The sequence below is a fragment of the Ixodes scapularis genome, unplaced genomic scaffold (assembly GCF_016920785.2).
Source record: "Ixodes scapularis isolate PalLabHiFi unplaced genomic scaffold, ASM1692078v2 PGA_scaffold10__122_contigs__length_95168666, whole genome shotgun sequence".
Lineage (NCBI taxonomy): Eukaryota > Metazoa > Arthropoda > Arachnida > Ixodida > Ixodidae > Ixodes > Ixodes scapularis.
The window spans coordinates 91,144,350-91,170,869 of record NW_024609836.1 but is presented as its reverse complement, the minus strand read 5'-3'; the positions used below and the strand labels follow the sequence as shown (position 1 = coordinate 91,170,869).

The 26,520-nt window shown below is 45.3% G+C and overlaps 1 protein-coding gene across 1 annotated transcript; it reads right to left on the bottom strand.

Annotated features, from left to right (window-relative positions):
* Positions 1-17,483: 17,483 nt before the first annotated feature.
* Positions 17,484-19,458, bottom strand: LOC8023847 (leukocyte elastase inhibitor-like). Its single transcript, XM_040211303.1, has one exon. It carries the CDS (start codon positions 19,267-19,269, stop codon positions 18,100-18,102), a length of 1,170 nt encoding a protein of 389 aa, XP_040067237.1. The 5' UTR covers positions 19,270-19,458; the 3' UTR covers positions 17,484-18,099.
* Between the last annotated feature and the right edge of the window lie 7,062 nt (positions 19,459-26,520).

Here is a 26,520-nt window from a genome sequence, read left to right as displayed (position 1 = left end):
AGATTGTCGGAGGGTTAAGAAGCAATGTTTGTTTGTTTATCTTCTGCTTGTATTAGCGGCGAGATGTTTTGGTGGCGCCCTCCTATGGTTCCCTCTCGTGACGTCATTACCTTGCGAGCAACAAGTTCGACGGTATTTGTAATTCGCATGGTAGAAGCTCAAAACCATCGCGCTGTCAAAGCAATACTGCCAACACCGTCAAAATTAAAGTTCTTACACTCCTCTTATTTCTGTCGATGAGAAAACCTTTGCTGACGTCATATTCAGCATTCGGCCAATCCTGGAAGGCCGACCACAGCGACGCTTTCGATCGCGCACGTCGCCAATAGCTAGATACAGCTAGATATTGGGTCGGTGAGGGTTCCTGAAACAGATATAATGGGACGGCCTGGGTTCCCTTGTTTATGAATTTTTGGTAGCATGTAAAATCTACCTGGCACGGCGTTTTAGCAGTTAATGCCTTTGCCGTATTTTCGGTAATTTCCCCCAGTAGATTTTACATGCTACCAAAAATTCATAAAGAAGGGAACCCAGGCCGTCCCATTATATCGGGATCAGGAACCCTCACCGAACCAATATCTAGCTATATTGATAGCTTGATTAGGAACATCCCACCCATCTTCCCATCTTACATTCAGGACACGAACCACTTCCTCAGAGAAATTTCTAAAATTAATATCCCTACAGATGCTTTTCTTGTTACGATGGACGTGTCGTCTTTATATACAAACATCCCCCACAATGATGGCATAGAGGCCCTTGTGAATGCGTACGACTCTCACAGGAGTGACGATTTACCAGATAAGTATGTCGTGGCTAGTCTCTCGCGTCTGGTGCTTGAGTTAAATAGCTTTGAATTCCAATGGAAGTTTCTTCCTTCGAACCAGCGGCACTGCAATGGGAACGAAGGTGGCACCTAACTACGCTAATATATTTATGGGAAATTTAGAATCCAACTTTTTGGCATCGCGTTCCCTCAAACCACTTTTCTATAAAAGGTACATTGACGATATATTTCTTATCTGGTCGCATTCGGAAGAAGAGCTTCTCGAGTTCATTAGAGCTTTTAATTTTGCGCACCCCTCCATTTCTTTTACACATAGTTACTCAAAATCTGAAATTACCTTTCTAGACACAAGAGTGTTAATTAATGACTCTAAATTGGCCACTCAACTGTACCGAAAACCTACGGATCGTCAGAAATGCTTGCACTACGACAGCTGCCACCCACGGCACTGCAAAAATAGCATACCTTATAGTCAGGCTCATAGGTTTAAACGTATATGTTCAAACAACGACGATTTTAAAACAAACACCGATCAATTACGCCAAGTCCTGAAAAAACAGAAGTACCCGGAAAAGATCATAGACCATGCGATCAATAAGGCGCAGGTCCTTGATCGTGGCCTCTTGTTGAGTGAGCGGAGCCCTCAGACAGAGCAACGTCGGGCGAACCTCGTACTAACTTTCAACAATAAGACTCCGAATGTCGCACCCATATTAAGAAAACATTTTAACATTTTACAACAAAGTGAACGCCTCGCAAGGATTATCCCTTCCGTTCCCCGGGTAGTCTACAGACGCTCACGCAATCTTAGGGACGCCATAGTTAGGTCTAAGACAACCTACACTGAAAGAACTGGCAGTCGCCCTTGTGGGAGAACAAATTGCGAGGTCTGTCAACACGTGACACCTAAAACCACGGTAGAGAGTACGAATTCTAATTTCGCCTACATAATCCACGGAAACTTAAACTGCGGCACAAGTAATGTGATATACCTCCTCACATGTGACACCTGCGGTAAGCAGTACGTGGGCCAAACCAGCACACCTTTCCGATTGAGGTTTAACAATCACAGGGCGCATGTAAATTCATTTCCCAAACTCCCCCTTTCAAGACATATGGCTTTACCCAAACACACGTTTGACAAACTGGACGTTACATTTTTACAATCCAATTTCAAAAGCAACCGTGATCGCGGGCAGAGAGAATCGTATCTTATTTACAAATTTAATTCAATCCGGGCCGGTATTAATGAAGATCCAGGTATAATATCATCTATGCATGCAATCTACCTTGATCCCCCTGTGGCGGAGTGACTGTAGCGAATTCAATCCCATTATTCAACCCTTTAATTTTTCCGTGTATACCTTTCTGTACAACCTGTCGATGAGTCAACGGGTCATGACCTTCAACAGGCATCTTCCACCTGTTGCCCTCCTTGTTGAATGTTCTGGGACTGTGGTTAACACTGTACTGTTATATTAACGATTTATTTATTTTTTTTTTTTTTTGCAGGAGATTTGTTTATGCGCTTCGGCCGAGCGTTTGCTTGATTTACTGCGCGCGCTTTTTTAAGTATTTTTTTTAATGCAGGGGTTTGTCTAAGCGCGTTGGCTTTGATTTACTCTGTGTGCTTATTTCACCTTCTCTTTCTCTATGCAGGGTTTATTTCTATGCGTTTTGGCGTTATTAACTGAGTGCGCTTATTACATTCCTCTCTCCCTTTCTTTTCTTTTTTTTTTTTTTCTCTTTTTTGACTGTGCTTTGTTTAGCTTTGCGTCCTTCGGCGGCGTGCGCTGCTGGCCATCTGGGCCGATCCAACTCTGTGAACGTTACTGCGCCCTCCGCACGTGACGTCCCTGGGGTCACGAAATCTGACGTGGCCTCTGGTGGACTCCGATGGCTGGCGGCGTCTGCTGCGGCCGTACGTGGAGTGGGGGGGAGGACAGCAGCGGTTTTTTACTTGGGCTCTTTTACTTGGGCATTTTTTGCGCGTGATCTGACAGGTGACGTGGCCCGGGTGGGGAAACCGAAAACAACTCTGTAACCGACTCTGGCAACCAGTCTTGAGGAAGGCCTGTCTCAGGGCGAAACGTCGACTCACTAAATGCTTTAAAACTCCAACAACGTTTCAAAGTGAGACTTCATTACTTCATAGTCTTCGGCATCCTACGATATATTTTCTTTATCTGTCTCTCTCTCTCTTTATTTATTTATATATATATATGGGTGATTTCATTTGAATTCGACCAAACTTTTAAGATTTAATCGTAAAAAATATATATGATACCCGAATCCTTGTGATGAAAGAAACTGCCTTTGAAAAAAATTAGAATTCTATAGTTTGAGAGAAAAAAATTCTGAGGCGCTGCAGGGTAGAAAACGTCAAATTCCCAATTTGATTTTATCTCGACTTTAGCCGCCATTTACAAAATATCGAATTCTTGCAGAATTATTATATTTATTACGCAATATTTACGCAGACATGGCTATTTTTAGAGGTAAATTTCTGTCTTCTGTTATTTTAAATTAATTTTCTAAAAAATCTCAAACATGCAACCTAGAGCAAGTGTGACGCAACTTCGGACAGCTATATAAAACGAACGGTAGGGCGCAATGACGTGAGACAGATATCTGTGCGTAGCTATCAATGTAAGCTATCGATTGACATGTATTTTCTGGTTATTGTGTTTACCGTGTTATTTTTATTCTGCCACAAATATAGACAAAAATGAAAAATATGCAAATTTTGAAGTCAATTTTCTCAAAAAGGCCATTTTTTATTTCGTTCATACTTTTTTAATTTATTGCCCAGATTCTGCTTAATAACCGGGTATAAATATTGCTTGACCTTTTTTTGTTGTAGTTTTAGGACAACCAGTTGAATAAGTCATTTTTATCGCGTAATACCAACCTCCGGCTCCGGTATGCGGGCTTCACCGCAACATTGATAATTGGCTCAGCAATATCAGATTTCACTGAAAACTACTTTACCCCGTTGAATTTTTACTAATATATTTAAAAAAAAATCAGTAACGTCATAAAGAAATGAGAGATGGCTGAATTGACGAAGTGATGTCTGCGAAGTCACAGCTTGCATTTTCGAACGTCGCCACGACAACGTTTTACTACTGAGGTTGCACGAAACTTATATATTTAAATTATTTGTTTGAACATTGTGCCGTGATAAACAACAACAAAAGTAAATTTAGTTAACATCAATGTTAACTAGCCTAAGCGAGTGGAGAGATCCAAGACGTTTCATCCGTTTCGATCATGTCGGGTTGCATTCTACGGCACTATCCAGTCCAGAAAAACAATATCCCCGTTTATGCGTTTCGGACAATCTTTATTTTATACAAACATTATCGGAAAATCGGCTCGATTTTTTTAAATTTACCGCATGGCATTCTTTCGCCTATCCTTCATTGGCCCTTAGTATTCCGAGGTACGTGAAAAAAAAATTGACTACATTTTGTCCATCCTTCGGCTTTTGGACTACTTGTTGCATACGTTTAAATTTTTTGGGCTACGCACAGCATATCGGAAGTTGCTTTTCAGCTTACAGTAATCATACTCTTTTGTTGGCAGTATGCAATAAAACATTCATAGGTAACAGTTTAACAAAATCACTCTATTTATTGAGTAATTTATTGGGGTTAACAAGGCACACCTATAGAAACACATAATTTTTTACAGAAGCGCAAATGTACAAGAAGAGGCTTTAACAACAAAACAAAACAAAGCCGTAGATCATCTGAGAGTTCCGCACGTGCACCACAGAGGTTCATGCATTAAGACGAAGATAGAACAGTTCGCTCAAGCTGCACTTCGCCCCTTTCGCGTCGCCACACGTGCGAAGCGCGGATGCCTTTCCGAGTCGGTACGCAACTCCACTCTGTTTTCTTGATTCTGCGGAAGTCACTCACCTCCTTTTCGGTTAAGTTCATGAGAGTTACGTTTTTGACACGCCTTCCAACCTTGTCCACAAAATCTACTGATGTTCGGACGAGCTGCTCCTCCGGTGAACGGAGGTTGTGCACCGTTGCGTGGTGTTTGAAAAGCCCTCCAACCCCGTCACAAGAGTTTTTACCATGCCCAGAGGCAGAAAATATCCACTTCAATTGGGTATGGCCCACTCGTTCGAACTCATGCAGCTGAAATCTATTTTTAAAATGAGCAGGTGCCCCGTCGGATATGTACGTTAGTGAAGCATAAACTGGGATGTGCTCCTCCAGCCAGTCTTCTATAAGTCTCAGAGCCAGCAGCGCATGGGAAGTGTCATGACATAAGTCCTCACAGACAACGCCGAAGCATTTTGAGCCTTGCGACGTGGATGCCACACACGTGAACACAGAGAGCTGACGCTTGTGCCAGTGGTACTCCTGTATCTCGTGTGGCAAAATTACCGTCCAGTTCTCCGCAAAATCGAAGTGCATGACGATGTGTCTTGAGGTCACACTAGACTTCTCAATCCGTATGGCTTCCCGTTGTGTCCTACGAATAAAATCGTGCGTGGAAAACCTTGTGGCCCATTTCTGTAGCTCTTTCAAAAAGGGGCTGGAGTCGGCGGTCTTGCTTATCAAATTACCATTCTCCCATGTGAAAAATGTAATTTCCTCTTCAGGCACCATTTCCAATGATTCTAAGGAGAGTCTGTCAGTCGAGGGGCAGTCTTTGCATTCGCCTCTGAAACATTCGGACGAGGGTTCAGGGCAGAGGCACAAAGCGAGAATCTCCTCTTTTGTTATTTTTTCTTCTCGCATGCTGTTCAGGGTGGAAAAGCACAAATCGAAATTCGTACAGCACACACATGCACAGACAGTCTGTTCAGGGTTTAGCTTGACCCACTTTGGCCGCAGCGAGTAAAATTTAGTCAGACCTAATTTTGAGTCCGGGTTTGCTTCCTTAAACAGCCTGTACGTCTCTCGGACAGACCTTGTCATATACCGCTTCACGACCACATGTTCTTCGCCATCCTTCAGAAGCTTAACAGCATCTTTTTTGTTTGGGCTCTGCCGAGAACAGTCGAGATCGTCGTCGGTGTAATATTGCGTGGCTGCCCGTATGGTGTCCTCGCTTATGCTTCCACCGTGATAAGGCTCCGGACGCTCCCATACGCCGAACCGTTCACGAAGCTGCTTTGATTTCTTCAGAAGGTACTTCGATGCCTCAGGAATTAGCCGTTCTACCTCCCTAGTGGCTACGCCCTTGGGCACAAGCGTGAGGAGCTGACATCTCTCCTGGTAAGATGCCGCCTTCACAAAGGCCTCTCTGATGTTTGCCCACCACCCGTCGCAGCCGAGGCATGGTTGATCACTGCGAGAACTTGACCCACTTGGCTCCAAGGTATATGCAGTCGCCAACTTTTTTCGTACCTGTCGGCTGTGTGATCCTTCAATCTCCCGCTGTTTTCTTTCAGCATATGCCTGACGGCTTTTCGGGTTTACTGTAGAAGGCATGCGCAAAGGAGTTGTTTCAAGCCCAGCAGCAGAAATCTCTTCGTTAAGACCTTCCACTACTTCGTGCTCTTCGATGCAGCTTGCTGGAGAGCTCGAGCATGGATCACTGACAGATGATGAAAGCTTCTCACCGGTGTACTGGAAGCAGTTCTGGCAGAGCACGTCATCCAACGCAAGAGCCGCGGCTTTCGATGGAGGCAGGATCATCTTCAAGGCGTCTACGTTGAGATCGGTGACATAACGAAAACGTCGGTTGCGGTATACCCTTCGCTTATGTCTCTCGAAGTAGTCCGCGCAACTCTTTCTTTTAAAGCTGAAAACTGCAGCCATGACTGAGTTCAAAATAACGCGTTCATTCCTCGGGAGGTTCCGGCTTTCTGCTTTCGACGCAGTTCCGCAGTTCTCTTATACAAATTCATTGCTGCAAGCCCTCTTCTTATATTTTTTTTATTCTCTTATACTAGATGAGTTTGTCAAATATAGACACTGATTAGCGAATCAACCTAAGGACGCCAGAAATGTCATGGTGCGTGTTATTCGCTTACAAGTAAAAATAAATAATGGATAAGAGAAACAGACAGACCATAGCACCAGGGGCTCAAAGAGGACTACAAACATTAGTTCCGGAGAAAAGCGCTGCAACGAAGACACAAAATGATAAGCCAACCAAACCTTCCTTTTTGTTCTGATGCTCTTGCCGACACTGTGGCCATGTTTGTACTGGTGATAACTTGCCACCCTTGAAACAAATAAGTATCCGCAAAAGCTGTATGTATACAGTTACGACTCCATCGACCGGCGTGATAATGTCTAGTGTTTACTGCATTTGTTTTCTCCTTTTGACAAACTTGACCCAGCCGAGCTACAGAAACTTCGGGAACCAAAGAGTCTCAAGCTTCCGCCCATAAATTTATTGGGAGAAGGACAAGGACTGCTTCACACAGTTCCACTTCGCTGTGATGCATTGCGACAGCCTGTGACGACGCGAGTTCCACTCTAACAAGATTAGTATAACCCTCTTGCAACGGCGCACGCCGAGGTCAACTAAGAGTCGCATGGTAATCTTCATGATAAGAATCGCAGCCTTTTGCTGGCGCTCGCGAAGAGGTTACTGAACCTATACTTCACCTAACAACTGGACCAGTTGCAACTGATGTAACGAACATGGCTCTTTCTTTTGATGTAAAAACAAACATAAAGAAAAGCGCCAGAAAACGTGCATACCCAGCTGGTAAGCAACACACGGGAAATCAATTAAAAAAGTTTGAAAGAGAAAAAAAAATTTGCCTACGCCACTTGCCTTCTGTCATTTTTTTGTGACATTTCTTTTTTTGTAAAAAGTATATTACTAGGAATGCAACGAGGTAAAGTGGTTGTCAGTGAAATCTGATATTGCTGAGCCAATTATCAATGTTGCGGTGAAGCCCGCATACCGGAGCCGGAGGTTGGTATTACGCGATAAAAATGACTTATTCAACTGGTTGTCCTAAAACTACAACAAAAAAGGTCAGGCAATATTTATACCCGGTTATTAAGCAGAATCTGGGCAATAAATTAAAAAAGTATGAACGAAATAAAAAATGGCTTTTTTGAGAAAATTGACTTCAAAATTTGCATATTTTTCATTTTTGTCTATATTTGTGGCAGAATAAAAACAACACGGTAAACACAATAACCAGAAAATACATGTCAATCGATAGCTTACATTGATAGCTACGCACAGATATCTGTCTCACGTCATTGCGCCCTACCGTTCGTTTTATATAGCTGTCCGAAGTTGCGTCACACTTGCTCTAGGTTGCATGTTTGAGATTTTTTAGAAAATTAATTTAAAATAACAGAAGACAGAAATTTACCTCCAAAAATAGCCAAGTCTGCGTAAATATTGCGTAATAAATATAATAATTCTGCAAGAATTCGATATTTTGTAAATGGCGGCTAAAGTCGAGATAAAATCAAATTGGGAATTTGACGTGTTCTACCCTGCAGCGCCTCAGAATTTTTTTCTCTCAAACTATACAATTCTAATTTTTTTCAAAGGCAGTTTCTTTCATCAGAAGGATTCGGGTATCATATATATTTTTTACGATTATATCCTGCCCACGCTATATCAGCTTGATAAGCGATAAAGGTAAAATGCTTTGTGATATATTTTTGTTTTTTGATGACGACATCGTTGATACGCCTTCATGCTTTAGTGTGTTTATTGTTCGAGCAATGATGTCTGTAAAAAGCGTGCGAGCAGCCTTCCGCGTTCGCCGCCAGCTGATAGAGTGGGCAGGACGACACCCCTCGAGCGGGCCGTTCCATGTTGAGCCACGTGACTAGCTTAGTTTACGCGAATGCCACCAGTCTAGCGCTCCCCGGAGAAAGCCGCACGCTCGCGCGTTATAGACAAGTGTGATTAGCATTGTATATGTATATGTGTATGTACATGTTTATGTACGTGTGTGTGTGTGTGTTTGTTAGTGTCTTGGTGAAGGCCTGACTTAGGCCGACGCGTCGACCAATATGTCATAAAACTCCACTAAAGTCTTCGAAGTACGTTTAGGCTCTTATACACTTTTGTCGTCCTACGAAACAGTCTTTTCCTTATACATATTCTTTTTTCCGCGCGGCATAAGTCGTATATAGTACGGACGATCACTTAAAACTCAGTGATCGGCCGTACCGCGTGCACAGCGGGAAAGCAAACGAGCGGGCATTTTTGTACCTATAACCCGAAGAGTCCCATAACGATCGGTTCCTTTATCTCGGTGCACCACAAAACACAAATAACCGTCATTCAAAAGAAAAAAAAAAAAGATCTTGAGAGTTGTGGCCCCAATTACCGAAAGGCAAAGACCGATAACACTGACAAGAAGGGGGGAGGAACCTTCTAGTGGCCACGTCTAAGCTGGAAGATAAAAAAAAGTGCCCATAAAGACAGCGACGTCCATGGAATGATAAGGGAAAGCCAAGTCAGGGGAGCCTTTGTTATTTCCCTGTGTACTGTCAGGTGGCGTGCGCTCGCTTTCTTCTTTCGTTGGCCAAGTTTCGATTCCATCGCCCGTAATCCTCGGACGTAGACGACCGCCGCGGATTTTCCGTGGCCGAAGGCGGATAATCCCTCTCGACCTTTTTCCGGAAAGACCCTGTTAGCCTTTCTTCTGTTTTCGACTTGGCTTCGCCGCTGGGTCCCGCCTAGCGACTTACGGTTGGCACTGTACGCAACGGCGACAAAGAGAGAAATACGAAGACCCTTTCAAACTTCTCCTAAGCTCGCGACAACGCGCTAAGCAGGGTTTGGGGCATGTCGTGCGATTATTCTTGTTGGTTGCTTTTGATAGCGGATACAATTTGAAAAGTTTGGCAAGTTACCGACTTTTCTCGCTTTTTTTTTTTATCTTTGAAAATAGACTGGTAGTAATACCCTGGTCAGACGGGGAAAAAAAGGGCTTAATGTTATTTGGATCGAATGACATTAAAGTCGCTGACAAGCTAAAGCCTCGGTCACACTAATAATACATCACAAAAAAAGAAAACAGTCTCCAGACTGTGGCCTGCTCCTTGCTTATACGGCGGCCCTCTCAGATTGGACATACAAGAACAGTCTGCAGAGATGCTCGAATCATACATGTATGCTAGAGGCACGTCCGCAGATAGTTCTGGCGTCGTTTCTGCGGTGGACGCCGTGTCTTTCGGGCGGTCTATGAGCACTGCGAGAGCGGCTGAAGAATGCAACAGAAGCTCTGCCTTCAACGCACGCTCCTTGCCTTCCGTCGGCTTTGGCAGAGCGTGCAGAAAATTGTTACCAAAGGCAGAAAGTTCGCACTGGAGCCGGAGCATCCGTTGAGTCTTTTACGAACCTGTTACCGACTATAAGTAGTAGGCAGGCATGTACAGGGTGTCAGCAAAAAAAATTTACGGGGTTTTTTTCACCGCAAAAATAAACTAGGCATCGCCAACGCTCATTCTCCGCCCAAAGGTAGCGCTAGAGGTCACAACCAGATGTCAAAGTTTCAGTTATGGAAGAAAGAGACAACAGGAAGGGAAAGAGCGCTCTTTCCTTCCTGTTGTCTCTTCCTTCCTTACCTTATTTGCGCTGTTTAAGTCAATATGACTAACCAACTTGCCAAGCAGCTCATTTTGCGCGAAAGTTTCAGCCCGATCCGATATCTTGTTCAAAAGTTATGTGATTTTCTGAAAATTGCAATGGAAAAATGGAGCCTATTTTGCCCGTTTTCGGTTTCTGGTGCCATAGTTGTAACAGCGCAACAACTTTCCTTCATTGCTGCTTCAATGACAGGCCTCATGGCATTTCTCATAGCATTCGCTACATCGGCTACTTTTCGGGACACAGTTGTGGGATGTGGAAGCACGTCATTCGCAGACATGTTCCCGTAAGATCATGATTGTTGATGCTTGGAACTTGGAAACAGCCACTACCAGACACCTGATTTGTTTTAAAAATACCCAGGACGTTTTGGGGGATTGAAGCGATCACATAGCAGGCGGTAGGCAAGTAGACAGCGTTTAAAAATATTTTTTCCACCGATTGTTACGAAAGCCGATGATGTCGGTGCCGCAGTTTTGAAGCACTGTCAGTTCATCTCAACACCACGCTACAAAAAACGCTTTGGGGTACTGCCGGTGCTAGCTCAATTTTACAGTAGACATAGGAATTGTATGAAAGAACTGAACAGAAACACTTCATATGGAGGCGTAAATCCCGAAATTATATCAGCGATGTCACTTTCCTCGTTTAGGGCTATCTGCCTTGTCAGCAAATGAAGAACATTTCAATAAAATAAAGAGCGAAAAATACTCCCCGTGTCAAGTTTTCTAATCACAGTCACTTGTTGATATCGTACCGTGGTAATTCCCGACCCTCCGAACGCACTAGTACTTTGTAGAGTCACATTTCCAGCGATTTCGCGCCGCACACGAACGAAGGTAAACAATCAAGATGGCGGAGTGTTCCCCGTGTTGTCCTCGCCGTCAGCGCGGTGTGACAGGGCAGACAGGGTTGTCGGACAACAAATCGGGCAACACGGTTGCCGGGCGGCAGCAACATGTTGCCCGACTGTTGTTGCCGCGATGTGACAGGGTCGCCGGCAACACAACTTTCCCGTGTTGCCGGATAGAGTTGTCCAACTGTTGCCTCAGTGTGACAGGGCCTTAAAGGTTGTGTTGTATCGTTCCACATGCGTGGAAATTCAACAAAGCGAGTATTATTCAATCGGGTGCTTCAATAATCTTAGTGTTGTCGTTTGTATACAACCGCTGGTCCCGCATATTTGTGTTATCTCGCACAAACCATAGCTTTTATAAAACATTGAATGTTGATTGGAGCTGTGGTTTGATTAAAAAATTAGTCCGACTGATTGCTACCCTTTAATAGACTAATCAATTGATAAATCCGTTAGTTGATTTTTAACCGGCCATATTGCATGAAAGACGTTAAACCTACACTTTTTTACTAGTTTATTATGTCATAAATGGCATGTTGCATTCCCATTTTAAACTTCACGTTGTGACGCTGACAGAAATATGAACACGGGTAGCCTTTTAAAGTGGAGTAATTTCTAAGTCATTATTTAAACAGTGTGATCACCCTCGATGACAACCACAAGCATGCTGAAGTGATCTACTGCGCAAGCATGCACCTTAAAAGAAATAAGGACGTCAAATCTATTAAAGCAGGCGTTATTTTACATTTAACCCGACTTTCTCTAGCACAACTTTCCAAATAAACGGCGAAAAAATATCGCAATTAAAGCATTACATGAGAGTCGCTAACCCGAGTCAGTAAAAGAGTGTCGCTGTTGCCGATGCCGTCTGTGTCGTGGTGCGGGTCGTTTGTTGAAGTTGCAGAGACTACTATGTTTGAATAGAACATTATTTAGCCCGAAATGTATAATGTCAGCCTTTTGACATCCGCGGCCCTCACCGAAAAACTTGACGCAGGTGAACCCACACTACCGAAAAAAGCATCTAATAACACGCACGCTACTGCGTTTCTGGGTTAGACCCGTTCCTTCCACTCGAGGCAGACATATTAGAATAGTTCGATTTGCTTGTTTCAGTTGTCCTACCAACGAACACTTTTTGGGTCGTAACTAGAAGAGGCGCTCTCTCCTCATCGCGACGTAGTAGAATTGTTCCGACTCCGAAAACTTTTCCCAAACCATGGCACAGTAAAGGGAAACATTGGCTGCAGCAGAACTCAATAGTGCAGTAATATCCGAAACAGCACTAACTTCTCCTCATTATAAATATTTATATTACTGCGAAAGCTAAAAGTTGCAAAAATTAAAATGCACAGAACCTGCGATTTCCCAGCCCACAGTACCCTGTATTATGTTATTCGTGTTGGAATTCATTGTTTTGTTGAATTCCCACGCTGGTGAACCGAGACATCAATTTAAGAGAAACAAAAATATTTAACATAAATAGTGCAGTTCACCCGGAGACTATAGCATCCGTCGTGGTGATTCATGCTTCCCAACGTCTGCTCAGAGCAGACGACGCATCCACACAAGCGATTATTTAAATTTAGGCCATACGCTGGTATGGCGATTCGATATTCACTGAAGCACCAAACGGTACCACGCCGTTCTCCGCCAAAATTGTTTTTCCCATCAATGCTATGCAACAAAATAAACGCAATAATCTACACCGTCTCGCGCGCGAACATGGAGAGCCTACGGGGCGGCCACGCTTCCATCCCTACTTTGATGATGATGATAGCGCGACCGTAGCGCCACCTCTAGGTCGATCTCGATGCCAATATACTTCGCCGCTGACGCCGGGTCCAACGAAGGGATCTCCCAAGAATGATTCGCAATCCTCGCCGGCGACTATACGATGTCCTGACGCGCCTGACACACCTGACAAGTAAATCGTGGTCAACAAAGAGGAGGTCTCCCTAGCGTGGAAGTTCGGAAGGACGCGAAAGATTACGTGAACAAGCATCGTCGCTCGTACAGTTGCAGCTGGAAGTGGGAACGTGCTTCCATGAAAGGATTATCCATGTCTGCGTTTGTGCGCGGAGGGGTCCGGCTTTGGCAAGTCAGTGTGAGCTGACGGCGAGGCGACCATGGAAGCAGTCGACCAGCTGCGAGGTCATTCCAGTGGCGTCTCCCGTGGAACCTCCAAACCGCTTGAGTCAGAACTCACTAAAGGTAGACAACATGAAAACAACCACCACCCTCGGAGTGTCCCCGGCTTTCACGTTTGCAGCTGGAGAAGCGGCGCCTGCGTGCATTGCCGGATTCGGTCAATACCCGATCAAGGCTTGTTAAAGGGAAGATGGGGCACTTCTACATTTGAGAAAAAACGCATGAATTGCGTTCATTTGGCCTTTAGAATAACAGATATCAAAATTATATTTCAATGCGACGCGCCGGAGAGCCACAAGAGCAATTTCAAAATAGGGCTGAAGCCCCGCCCCCCTAGCCTTGGGCAGCCAAAAGAGCCGTCGATGACGTCACGGACAGCGACTGTCTTTCGCGTTTTTCTCGCGTTTAACAATACTTACGCAGCAAATGGTTTGGGTATTCGGGTTTACGGGATAAAAATACGCTAGAATTCACTTCTAACTCATTTTTTCCAAGAAGCTCCGTAGCTTCCCTTTAAGCATCTTTTCCTGCGTTCGTATTTTCTTTTTTCAATTACAGATTAACTTACAATAAGAACAAAAAGGTCGACCTGTAATATCCCCGAGCATAATTTGCTTGCCTTTCGCGCCAAGCCAGGCACTCCCCCTGGTCAGCCGCTGCTCCTAGCACTCCGGTGCAAAACGGTGAAGCTCGACGCGAGCACGCTGCTGAGAGGCTGTGAAAGTTGACGCGAGCAGCACAAGTGTCACGGTACTCTCAAGCCACGGAACAAAGGCTTGTGGCAGACACGATAATCAAGGGATTGTATCGGGAGTACAGGACCCTGGCTCTGTTGTATCGCAGTAGCCGCAATCGACACTCCTACTAGTTTGCAAAGTTGTCTCAGGACTCGACGACACCGTCTGGATATTTAGACGATGTCGCCGGCCAGAGCGGACGATGCCCAGCATAAACGGCTACGGCCGGTTGATTCGCAGCATCAAAGCGCATCATCATGGCATTCCTCATCTCCTTGTACGTGTTCTTTCATCGGCTAAACCAATATATATATATATATATATATATATATATATATATATATATATATATATATATATATATATATATATATATATATATATATATATATATTACTTTAAGTTGATCTCTGCGCAAAAAATGCAGCAAAAATGCCATTTTGGCGCAATATGTAGAAGACTTTCGTTCATAGCGCTATTAGGCGCAAACGGCGCAGCACTTCCATCATTGCTTAGAGCAAAAATAAGTTTATAGAGATGTAATAGTATTCCTAATTACGTATACGTAAATAGCGCGAAGGACAGACGGACATTATTATATTAATCTTAACATAACTGCACTTGCGCATCAGCTTGCATAAACTCTAGACTTTGCGAAATACCGCCTCGGGAGGCTGACGTTTATGTTCGGTTAGATGCGCTTGTTTTTAGTGCTAACCTTACAGTCCTGTGCTTTATCAGTCATGCGCTCTGAAATTTTATTATGCTGCCATATATCATCCCGAGAGTTTTATATATTCACCTCGAGATTCGATCTCCACCGCTCATGTGGTGAAAAGCGGAACTACGCTTTATTTTACACTTACTTGGACCAAAACGAACGGTACAGGCGCGAGGCCGAAGCCATAGGAGGCGCCAATGCAGCGCTTGCGCACTGGAATCAACTACTAAGGACTCGTGCTCTGTACCCTTGCATGTTCTCTATGCAGTTAGTGTGGATGAAAATAGCGACCAATGGTGAGGTTTTGGTCGCTATTTTTAGTCATGACGTCGCTCGGTCTGCAAAAGTCTGAACCGTAGCTGAGATGTCGACGTCGATACTGAAAATCGCAAGCAGAATCGGACCGAGTGAATCAGGCATAACAAGTCGGTGATGGCCACTGGTAACAATAATCAACATCTTATATCTACTGTTTACACCGAGCCTACTTACCCGAAGCAACCTTCAAACTAAAACGTCTTTCGAGGTTTGCACTTCTTATCGCAATTACCCGATCAACGTTTGGTATGCGGGCCGCTGTCGTTTGAACGAGCAGACAAGCAGGAACGTTTGAGAGAGCAGACGACAGCTCGAGCGATGAGGCGGCCGTTTGAACGTGATGACGCACTGAACGTAGTCTGCAGATGGTCCGTGCAACCTGACGGTTTTCCGGCGTTCATGTTGGAACAAAACAAATAAATCTGAACACCACAAATATCCGTGAATTCAATCCAAAGTGCTTCCCGTACAAGCAATCATGGTCCGACGGCATCTGTTCTTCCCTTTTCACGGCCCCTGTTCACGTTCTCGGACGAACCGAGCAGGCAGAAAACGCATGAAAACAGACCTTCGAACCTTTCCCGACCCTTTTAGTAAAGCCGCAGTCGCGGCGTTTTGACGAGAAGGCAGATTTTTGTCCGGTTTCTTTCAAAGTAACACAGGAATGCACGTGCCCCATGGCGGCTTCCGCCCACAGCCCCGGACCGGAAGCGCGCCCGACGCGCCACCACCGCGCCACCACCGCGCCGTGACGTAACAGAGATGAGTTCGTGTATATATTGCTAATTTTCCCGTCCTGTCACTATATGAAAATGGTTCCGTTGTGCATATTTACGAGCGGATAAAAACATTCAAAACGTATAAGTTCGTGGGCTATGAAATGTGTGTCTTTTTATTATTTTCTATGCCGGGCACCGAGATTGCTGAAGTGTCGTTACCGTGAAGCGTAGTTTAGTTAGTGGCTCTAACCGAGCCCATTGAGCTAAGCACAAATGCTCCCCCGCGTCAGCCACTCCTCCTAGCAGGCTCTGCTCCTAGCATGCGGGTGCAAAGCGATCAAGTTCGACGCGAACGAGGTACTTGTGAAGCGTGAAGTGCGCACGTCGTGCACTACTGTGAATTCTACACTGCACTCAAAATGAAACAAACAAAACCCGCTGAAATAACGCCACCAAGCAAATTAAAAGCGCGCGCGTGATCCGGAGAAAAAAAAATATAAAGATGCAGGGGTTGTTGCGAAAGCCTGTCGTCACAAAAGGGTGTCAACGATTATGTGGATCGCTGTAAGGCGACCCACATATCCTCCTGCAAACTGACGAAGCCTGGCAGATCGCCACGAGAAGCGGCCGCTGAAACGGAAAAGGTGGAGCGGCAGACAACGGCTGGGAGGAGAGCCACCTGATTGGCGCCCCGCTGCGGCGAGACGCCGCAACGCAGCGTCTCGCCGCTGCCACGAGACGCTGCGGCGAGACGCGATGACTCAAAAGTGTGTTTCGGGTTCTCGCCGCTGTAAAAGCTGTGCGCTGACGTCCAGGTTCCCCAAGAAATGGCTTTTTGATTCTCTGTGCTATACCAGATCCTCGCGCTCCAAATCTGCGACCGGACACTCTATGGCTCCGTCGTCGAACTGCCGGGCTTTGTGAGTATAGATTTAGTCTATGGGCACGGTGTAAGATACTCTCTTTAGGTAAGGACACGGCGGGGCTGAACGCGCGGCGCGAGGAATCAGAAAGTGTTCGTTCGACGGGCATCCGAAAGGCTGCATTATTCCGCGGCCACCGTGCCCGAGAACAATAGCACGCAGGCGCCATCTATGCAGTGACTCTCGAACGCGCGCGCTTCACTAGAGCGAAGATTTTGCGGGTTTTGCGAGGTTAAACGTATGTACAACCTATCCTATAAAAAATGATTGTTTATAACATTTACAAAGACGAACCAAGAAAGGAAGATTGCGCCAAAAAATAAGAAATATACGGCACCACCAAGTGTTCCACGCTACGCTACGCGATATGTGGCGCCAGCGTTTTGGCAAGAGATTACAAAGCACACGGCGCTTTAGTCACATTAGTCACTCGGCATCATTTCATGAACAGTCCTATCACAGATCCACCCTGTTCACTTACAAACATATGGCGAGAATGAATCAGTTTCAAAAGATATAAATACAAAATCAAGGAAGAAAAAATCTTGATTTTAATTTTTCTTACACTGCAAATGGTGTCTGGAGTGTCAGGCTCTCATCCATTGCCTGCCAGATAAAACCTAATGCTCACAAAGGGTAAAAAAAAAATATTACTCACTGTTTTCAACATTACTTTGTTGCTCTGTAACCCAACATAAAAAAGTGTATAGATAGCTGCTGCAATAGAAAACAAAAAAAAAAAGTGTACAGGTGTAAAAGCAGCAAAATAAGCGCATTGTGCACACCTGTCAAAAACATTTGCAAATGCACACAATAGCAGCAGTAGTTTTATCATTTCCCACGTTGCACATTGTGTCATTGACCAGAACTTCGTTCGCAACACTAAAAAAATATTGGCACACATATCGACCTGCCCCAACAAGCTTCAAGAATCAGGACACCATAGTGTTACACTTTTCATGCTCATAGAGGTAACAATGTGTAAATGCTAATGCCGTTCTAGCATTAAAATTTCTTTTTATCACTCAACTAATGGTTACTTGCAGATAAACCTTTCGAACTCTCAACTGCCTAAACACTTGAAATATTGAGAGAAGCTGGATTTTGGAAGGTACTTTAACATCCTGAAAATCTACCATTATTAAGAGGATCCATTTATCCACACACATACATAATAAAAGCAATAAAACCCCAACACATGGAGCTCGTAGACATCTCTGACACTTACTTTTTCTAAGGCTTTAATAATCAACTTAGCATCCAAACGTGCTTCAGCTTTCCAAGTTGACTCCCATAAAATACAATCAATGTGATAGGAAGCACTTCGAGGAACTATACTTGACGTACAGATCCCATGAAGAGGAGGATGTCAGGATCGTGGCTCCGTATGACAAATAAGAATGGATGATCCACAGTGAAAGGCACGCCGTGCACGGCACACCGAGCAACCCTTACAAAGGCCGAAGCTGCCGCAGCCTCGGTACCCTCTTCGTTCACCTCCACAAAGGCTTTGTGAACTGCGGCCGAGACCTCCGAATTCTCGTTATCGCTCATTCCAGAGAGGTCTGCGGAGTCCGAGAACAAGTCGTGGATCCCCATTGCCATCAGCGTGTCCTTCAAATTCGTCGTCTGCTCCAACTTGAACCTCGGCAAGCGCAGGTCAACGAGCCTCTCACGTGTCAGGCCGTCAAGTATCTTCCGGAAAGTGTATGATGTCAGCGCTTTCTCAAGGTCCGAGAGTCCGTCCATTTTGTCCGGAAGTAGGATCACCATCGACGCTCTCTTGCCCTTGTAGGGAATCTCGAGGACAGAAACTTTATGTTCACCGCAGCGGCTCATCCGGAACTTGGCTTGCTTGTACATCATGTCGACAGTCTTGGTCCCGCCCTTGGACACGTGGAACTCTTTCGGCGATGTAGCCCTAGGATTGAATTGGAAGCTCCAGAGTCCCTTGAAGTAGATTGCATTCACGATGACCAGTTCCGTGTCAGAGTCTATGGAGCCTTCTGGAAGCAAGTCCTTTATCTTGGATCGAGTCGCCTCTTGGACCCACGCGTTAATTTCAAGACGGGAGGCACCCGGGTCTTTCTTGAAGTCGACCGCTTTCATAGTGCTCTTGTAAAACTCCTCCAGCAGAGAGGTGTAAGCTGGGCGGACGTGGAACGATTGGTCGGAGTACAGGCGGTTGGCCACCTGCAGGGCGACGTCGGGTGCGTAACTGTCGATCATCGACAAGACGTCGGAAAAGTGCTTGTGAACCGTGCCGGCTTCGAGGTGCATAACGTGTTCAACTTGCTTCGCTGTGTTGTGCCGCGCCCCAGCCAGTGTCATGGATAGGGCGGCCGCGATGCTGAACGGGGAGTAGATGATGTTTGCGGTGCTTCCGGTTTGAACTAGTAGCTGCTTGTAGAGGTCCAAGGCGAAATCGAAGAGAGGACAGGCAAGGTTGGCTGCCATGTTTGGAAGCTCTGGATGCTTCTGGATAGGTGGATGGTGATGCATATCATGAGAACATAACCAGGCGCAAACTACCTCCTTGGCTCTACGTTAATACAAAGCAAAATTGAAGAGAGCACTTTCCGACATTTAACTTTAGGCCAAGCACGAAATTTACTGATGTCAGATGTGTGATTCGGGAAGTCTTGAAATCCTTATCTGGCGCATCAATTTTTTTTTAATGCGCTTAACATATTTTACGCACGTGTTCACGACCTCCGTAGAAATATCCCCCTTTGTCTCAATTTGGGCCAGTGTCCCACATAAGGCATAAAACTACATCACAACGATATGAATGCCGGCAAGCTGCGGTGAGTCACGAGCATGGCATTATCTCCTCCGCAGCCCCAATCAGGTTGCGGCATGGTCGACAAAGGTGGCGAAGAACGAATCGAAACTTGGCAGTTCCAGCCCTGCCAATTTAAGAAATGCAGGGCGTGGCTTCATTATCGGCTAGTCCTGCAATCTGATTGGCAGCGGACTGTACCAGCCACGCCCAGCATTTCAGGAGTTGTCAGAGTTGTCACGGGCGCCTGCCTACTTCGGCACATCACGAGGAACAGCCGCCGACGGCCCAAAGAACGCCTTAGCAATTGCCGGTATTCGTTCCGACAATGTCTGCTGCGTAAATCGTACCTGTCGATAAATTTCCTGTCGCAACTTCAGCAGCACGCAGCACTTCGAAACGGGGTGGAGTGTGGGGTTTGGGGTGTGTGGCTGATGTGGCACGTCGAAAGTGGAGGCTTTACTTTTACTTCCGGTTATGGTTCCCATTATATTTCTTTTTACCAACACACCGATGCAAGTTGCAATGCTTATAAAGCCGAGAGGCGCTCCAACGAGCTGCCAGGGCGAGATTAAAAAAAGAAATCTAACGCAGGTCTGAACCACGCGAGGATCGTCTCGAAGCATGGTGGCCTCAACAGACGCTTGCCGCCACACGGTGGAGAAAACAGGAGGCCCGAGGTTTGAATGTGAAGGTAAGATGTGCTTCAATAATAATTATCTTTATTTGCACGTTCCTTTGTATGACTAAGGTGATCGTGCTGAGACACAATATAGCCGCGATTGCTCTCGAACAAAGGACACGACAGCAGAAAGTCACATTGGAAAGGCAATGAGACAGGCAGGGAGATAACTGACCTCTCTGTTTGTAAAACGTTTTTCAGAGGACGTCCAAAGAGCTGGCCCTCACCTTTTCAAGGCAGCAGCAGAACACTACGATCCCCGAATCACTGCAGCCGTTTTAAAATCACTGCGCGAGTGAACACGGCCGACGAGACAATTAAGTCACGTCACGATTCCCATTCCCTCTCCTTCTCGCTACGTTCCTTCGAGCTAGTGAACCGAAGCGAGGAGGAGAGAAGCGAGGCCGCTCCCACTCATTCTGAAATTCTGCCGGAGGACAATGACGTCAAAGACCTCGCTCGATCGCGCCCTTCTTTTCCAAAAGCGCGGCCATCCGCTTGAGATATTGATGTACGAGTCACGTCTTGGAGTTCCTAGTGTCTTGTTCAACGCCCATGCATCCTCATTTTGCGAAATCCAAATTTCGGTTCGGTATCCCATTAATGGGGCACTAAAGCGTGCTTTGAGAGTCTCGTTCAATGGTCATACCTCGACTCTACGAGCTCCTAATCATCCTTAACAAAACCAGAAATTACATTGATCCGCGGCCGATTCGTATCTTAAGAAAGTGATCAAAGTTCCAGACACTTACTATGGTCGCAGAATGACGGATGGCGCTACCGAACCTTGCTGAATATGTTCGAACGACGGACGGCGCGTGTCAGCCACTCGCGAGCAATGGGATCCCGCGTGGACTCCATCGCTCGCGAGTAGTTTGACCGTATTCACGAACGCTCGGTAGCGCCATCTGTCATTCTGCGCTGACGCTAAGTGTCGAGAATTTTGATTAATTCTTTTAGTATGCAAATCGGCCGCAGATTAATGCACTTTCTGTTTTTCTTTAGGATGGTTAGTGCTCGTAGATTGAGTTATAACAAGGCTGTGCTGCAGCAAAGCGACATATGCAGAATTGCAATGCCTACTCCACGGGTGTAGCTTCTCAGCAGTGCATCAGTGCGTGGTGTAAGAAGCGCACTCAACGGAGATAATTAGACTACCCGAACATACCACGTACAATAAGAGGTATCACGAAACATCCGAGTGCTGACTCATGTTCGGTGCGTAAATCGAATAAAATCACACTTTATTCTAAGCGATAACCGCAAGTTCTGAACGATTCGCACAATGTTACACGAACAATCTGGCAGTGTACTGCGACGCCCGAACTATTAGTTTCGGTAGTTATAAAGTGAAATTAACTTTTGCTGCAATGTAGGCATAAATTCCTCAAATTTTGGTGAAATGTAGCAGGGTAAGCACTTTAGCGGAGCATACACATCAATGCTTTTCCACTAGGAATGCATTCTTGCACATTCCGATCCAAATTTCCCATCTTTAACTTTCTCCCTAAGGTAGCATGCCGTAGGACTTCAAGGCGTAACTTACTGGTTGGGAAGTAACTTTGTGGGCTTACTTAAAGGATTCCTGAAAAAAAAAAAGAGTTTTACGCAAAAAAAAAAAAAGTTTTTAGAGCAATATCGATTGCGAGAGATTTAATTGAAATTGTGCGCGAAGTCCAAGACCGTCATGGGTCATTCCAAAATGACCATCTCGGTCGTGAAGGCGAAGGAGATCGACCTCTCCTCCACGCGCTAAGTGCCGAGAGAGAAAACAAGTGGTAAAGACGTGATTGCCGACTAAATCGCCTCTCGCGCCGTCAATATTGCTCTAAAAAAAAATCTTTCTTCACGTAATATTTTTTTTGACACTGGTGTCCCAATTAGATTGTTAAAACTCCCACTCAATAGATTGATCAGGGCGCACCCAGAACAAGCATAGCGACCTACAATCTGTCTTGCATACAGCATATTCCATATATCCATGTTTGAATTTCCTTTTCTGCACATTGGTTCATGAGTGGCTTGGATTGTCTGCTTGGTCTTTCTTTACCCATCAGGCAGGCAGTCTACAGTACTTCAAGCATCTGCAATGCTACACACAAGAGGGGACGTGCCAAAGGCATGGTTGATGAGCAGGATCGGGCTGCACCGTAGAGTGCTACGCAATCGACCTCTGGGAAGCAAGCGTCTGCATGATCAAGTGTGCTTTCTTGGCAGATGAATGCATGCAACACTGGTGTTCATTAACATATGTGGTGAATGTCTCGAGAAATATTTCCCTGATGCAAGATTCCAAACCGCACCTGGAACTCTGACGTAGCTTGTGGATGCTCATTTGATTACCTTCTGAAGACTATGCCTAAAAGAACTGCTGGAGAGTGGCGGTTGGGATGAAGGCGTTACAAGATGCGTCATAGGAGCCACCATGTACTGGTGCAGATTGTCTTGATCCCGGTGTGGCTCGTTCTAGATGTTCAAGCAAAGAGACCGAGCAGAGGGGGGAAAATGTTGATTTTGTCGTAACGCCCCAACTTGGGGTTCTTTGAATGTCCCTCGAATGACATGCTAGTGAGCCGCAGCAGAACAGGCATCTGCGGTGCCCGCGTTCCACTGGTGTAACACTACCAGGATTGAGACCAGGGGTTCATACATGATTGTCAATCTGGGAAGGTGTTGCTAATTCTGGGAAAGGCCTCCCGAGGGGTGTATAGCATAGATTTGTGTACTATGAGTAGAAAATTCTTATACCGTCGTCCCACTCGAGCGACAAACATCGATTTCTGTCCAACGACACCACAAAGTTTTGAGTCGCTGATGATGTTCCATTGCAACGACCAACACCTGCAACAAGCGCCGACAAACCATCGACGACGGACGAGTTCTTATTTCTCGTTGAACTTGAAGCGCAGCAAACAGTAGTACCGAGGAACATCTCTTGGGGACAAACTTAATTTGCTCGCCCGCTTGTGCCTTCGGTTGCTGTCTTTCTCACCCTCCTTCTACCCTTCTTCCCTTTCCTCCCGTGACGCAGTCCTTAGCGGCCACTGATCGTTTCCGCTCCCGCAGTTTCGATTCCTGGATTGCCCGTAGTGGTCGCGGGCGCGGCTTGCTTGCTATTGGTCCTGTTGCAAAAGGGTATTTGCTGTGGCTGGTTTTGCTCGCGAAAACTTAGTGCGCGAGGTGGTGCTTCAGGACGCTGAAGTCTACGGCCCTGCATCAGGATTGATTTACCCATGTGCGAAGACTGACCAAAGTAAGACAGCTCACCACAAAGTAAAACACGACGTTTCGCCAGTTCCGCGGCAAGCCATTCCGGCAAAACGAGAGACTTGTCATCCGTTCTGTGATAATCGAGATGCCGTATTGTCCCCCATAAAACAAATGCCCTCGGTCATTCGGAAATAAAGTTAAAAACGTCCTCAAATCGGCGTGAAATTCACCTAGAATGCTTCGAATGACCCAAAAAAGGAACGATTCGGGAGTTCTAGTTCGGAAAATTTGGGGTGTCGATTGTCACGACCGTCTTCGGAAAGTCGCCAATGGCAAATGAAGACAAGCGGAAGCTTTAAACAAGAAAAAAAGTAATTGTCTCCACTTTCACCATGTTTGCCTGCGCGTTTTACGCCCATAGAGCAAAACACGAAAACCGCGTCGCCAGATTCATTTTGTCTCTGTACTTTCAAGTGTTTTGTTGACAACTCTAGTCCCACTAGGAAACAAGTTTCCTTGTCCCCGTGTTTTGCGTTGTATCCGCCAGGTGGGACGGCGGACTCCGACAAACAGGCTGTCTGTCGTATGTTGCTGTTGGTCTAGTGGGACGAAGCTATTAGGAACTCGGCCTGGGGTATGCCAGGGGTGTGTGCGTGTAAGTCACTGGTCGTAAGAACCAGCAGCATTGCATTCGTTGCGCTCAGTGTCCTGGATCTTGTCTGGATCTGCCCGTAATTTATGGGGCCTTTAGAACTTCAGCATTATACATTGATGACATCAGCAGCTGGAAATTGATGGGACCGAAATAAAGATGACAAAACTAGACTGTAGCTGGAGTCTATCACTAGCATGGAGAAGCTATCAATAGCCTGGACTTCAGATTCACACAAGAATTATCCCGTGAGTAACAGGATTTGATGCACAAGTAATTCTGAAGATGGCTTTAATGCTTCCATTCTAATTCCCATGGACCGCCACAGGCTGAAAGGGCAGGTGACATTTCAGGTAACTGAACAGGTCGCATACCTATGTATCAAGTGCAAAAAAAGGAACAGTGAACAAAAAGGCACCAGGACAAGGTCCCCATTTTTTGAAACCAGGTCCTGCATGAGTTTTTATAACGTACTTCATTCTCTGGTTTTTGGCGTTAAAAAGACATATTAGAGCAGTCCTAGCTCACCTCCAGTGCTGATCAAAGTAACACGATGTGAAATAATGATAGGCGTAAGAAACAAGTAGCTTGAAACCAATTCGCGTCCTTTTAATTTTACAAAAATTGACATGCGAAAAATAGCCTAAAACTGGTACAAACCAAAGCAGTCTGTGCAATAAAACGTGAACATAAGGCAGAAAAAGTAAACACTTGCGGGGCGTAAAACCGCGGCAGAAAATCCGTTCATGGCAATCTTGTTCAGCGACAAACAAGTGCTTATTCAGCTGCGAAGCATTGAAGTGGATATAAAGTCTGCATTGCGTTTCAGAGCAAGAAAAACAGCCAATTAATTGAGCAGCGCGATTGACAGCATTGCGGGCGCTACGCGGGCGCGTAGGAAGGCGACAAGGCTTACTTTGACAAGAGCCACACCGGAAAACGTAGACACAATCCACACACAGATGTAATGGTTTTCTATGTCATTTCATTTTTCCTCCTCTTGTTACTTTTGAAACAAACGAAGAGAACGACAGGATACCAGCTTACGACGGCGTGTTTTCAAGAAAATAAGCACGTGCACAGTGGTTATCAAAAAGCTGGTTACTTGGTTCTCGAGTCCCGCCGTCCAGGAGCTGTTTGGTTGTCCGCTTTATCAGTCAGCAGTCACTATTGTGGACGCTGCTGGACATAGCTTAACCAAAGTCAAAGTGACTCAAAGTTCAAACCAGTTCAAGCTATTCAAACTGTCCCAGAAGTTCGCTCGAAGAGAATCGAACCAGCGAAACCATGCAGCGGTGGCAGTGGCCGGGAACGCGGATGGATGAATATCGGCTGTCCCCTTTATAACGGGCGGTAGCTTGCGCCACCTAGCCTTAAATTAATTGAGAAAAAAATATTTTTTTTCTTCTTTCCGTTTTCTTCTGTACTTAATCTTCTTCTCTCTTTACCTCCTTGCAACTATCACCGGGCAGGTAGAGTACTTTCCAGAAAAACCTTTAAAAATTGGTTGAAGAAAAAGGAACCGGCGAACATATATATTAAAATTATTTTATTGTTTTACAAATAAAGTTGCACAAATGTTTCATTATTAACACGGAAGTAACGTTTAAAATATATGTTCTAAAATCATTATTTGAATGTTTTATTTTTAACATTATTTTATTTTTCTACAAATAAAGTTGCATTAACGTTTCATTATTAACACTGAAATAATATTAGTAACAAATGTTCCAAAATCATTATTCTAAAGTTCTATTTTTAACTTTATTTGATAGTTACATATGTGATGTTACATTAACGTTTCAATATTAACACATAAATAACGTTAGTGATAAATGTTCCAAAATCATTATTTGAATGTTCTATTTTTAACGTTATTTCACAGTTACATATGTGGCGTTATATTAACGTTAATAACACAACATATAACATTATATGTTTTAATGAAACGTTATACTAATGTTTCAAATAAGCACTGCGCATTAGTGCTGCAAGCACTCCACGGTTTCAATTACGGAACAGAGCAGCGAGGCCTACTTCATTTGAGTTTGGGTAGAGAATCGCCGAGGTTGGAGCAGTCGGACTGTGGACATCGGCATGCTCGAAACTTCTGCTACCGAGTTTTATGCGCGTGATATGCGGAATAACTCAGTGGGTATGCACTGGCAGATGAAACAACGCGTACTCTACACAACAACGCGTCCACCAAGTCACCGCGGCACCGAAGTATCCGCCGGAGCCCCGTAGTGTAGCAGACGCTCCTGCCGGCGACCAGCGCCGCATGTGCGTCGCCGTCAATATTTTGTGCGGCGGTAATTTGGCCAATCAGAGCACGCCGCTCCGCGGCAGGTCTGGAATGGCCATGTTTTGGAAATACGCGCCCGGCGTGTATTTCCAACGTCCACCACGCAGTAGTGATCACACGAA

What these genes read in the sequence shown, in the direction of transcription:
- LOC8023847 (XM_040211303.1), bottom strand. Translation starts at nt 19,269, where the DNA reads ATGCATCACCATCCACCTATCCAGAAGCATCCAGAGCTTCCAAACATG.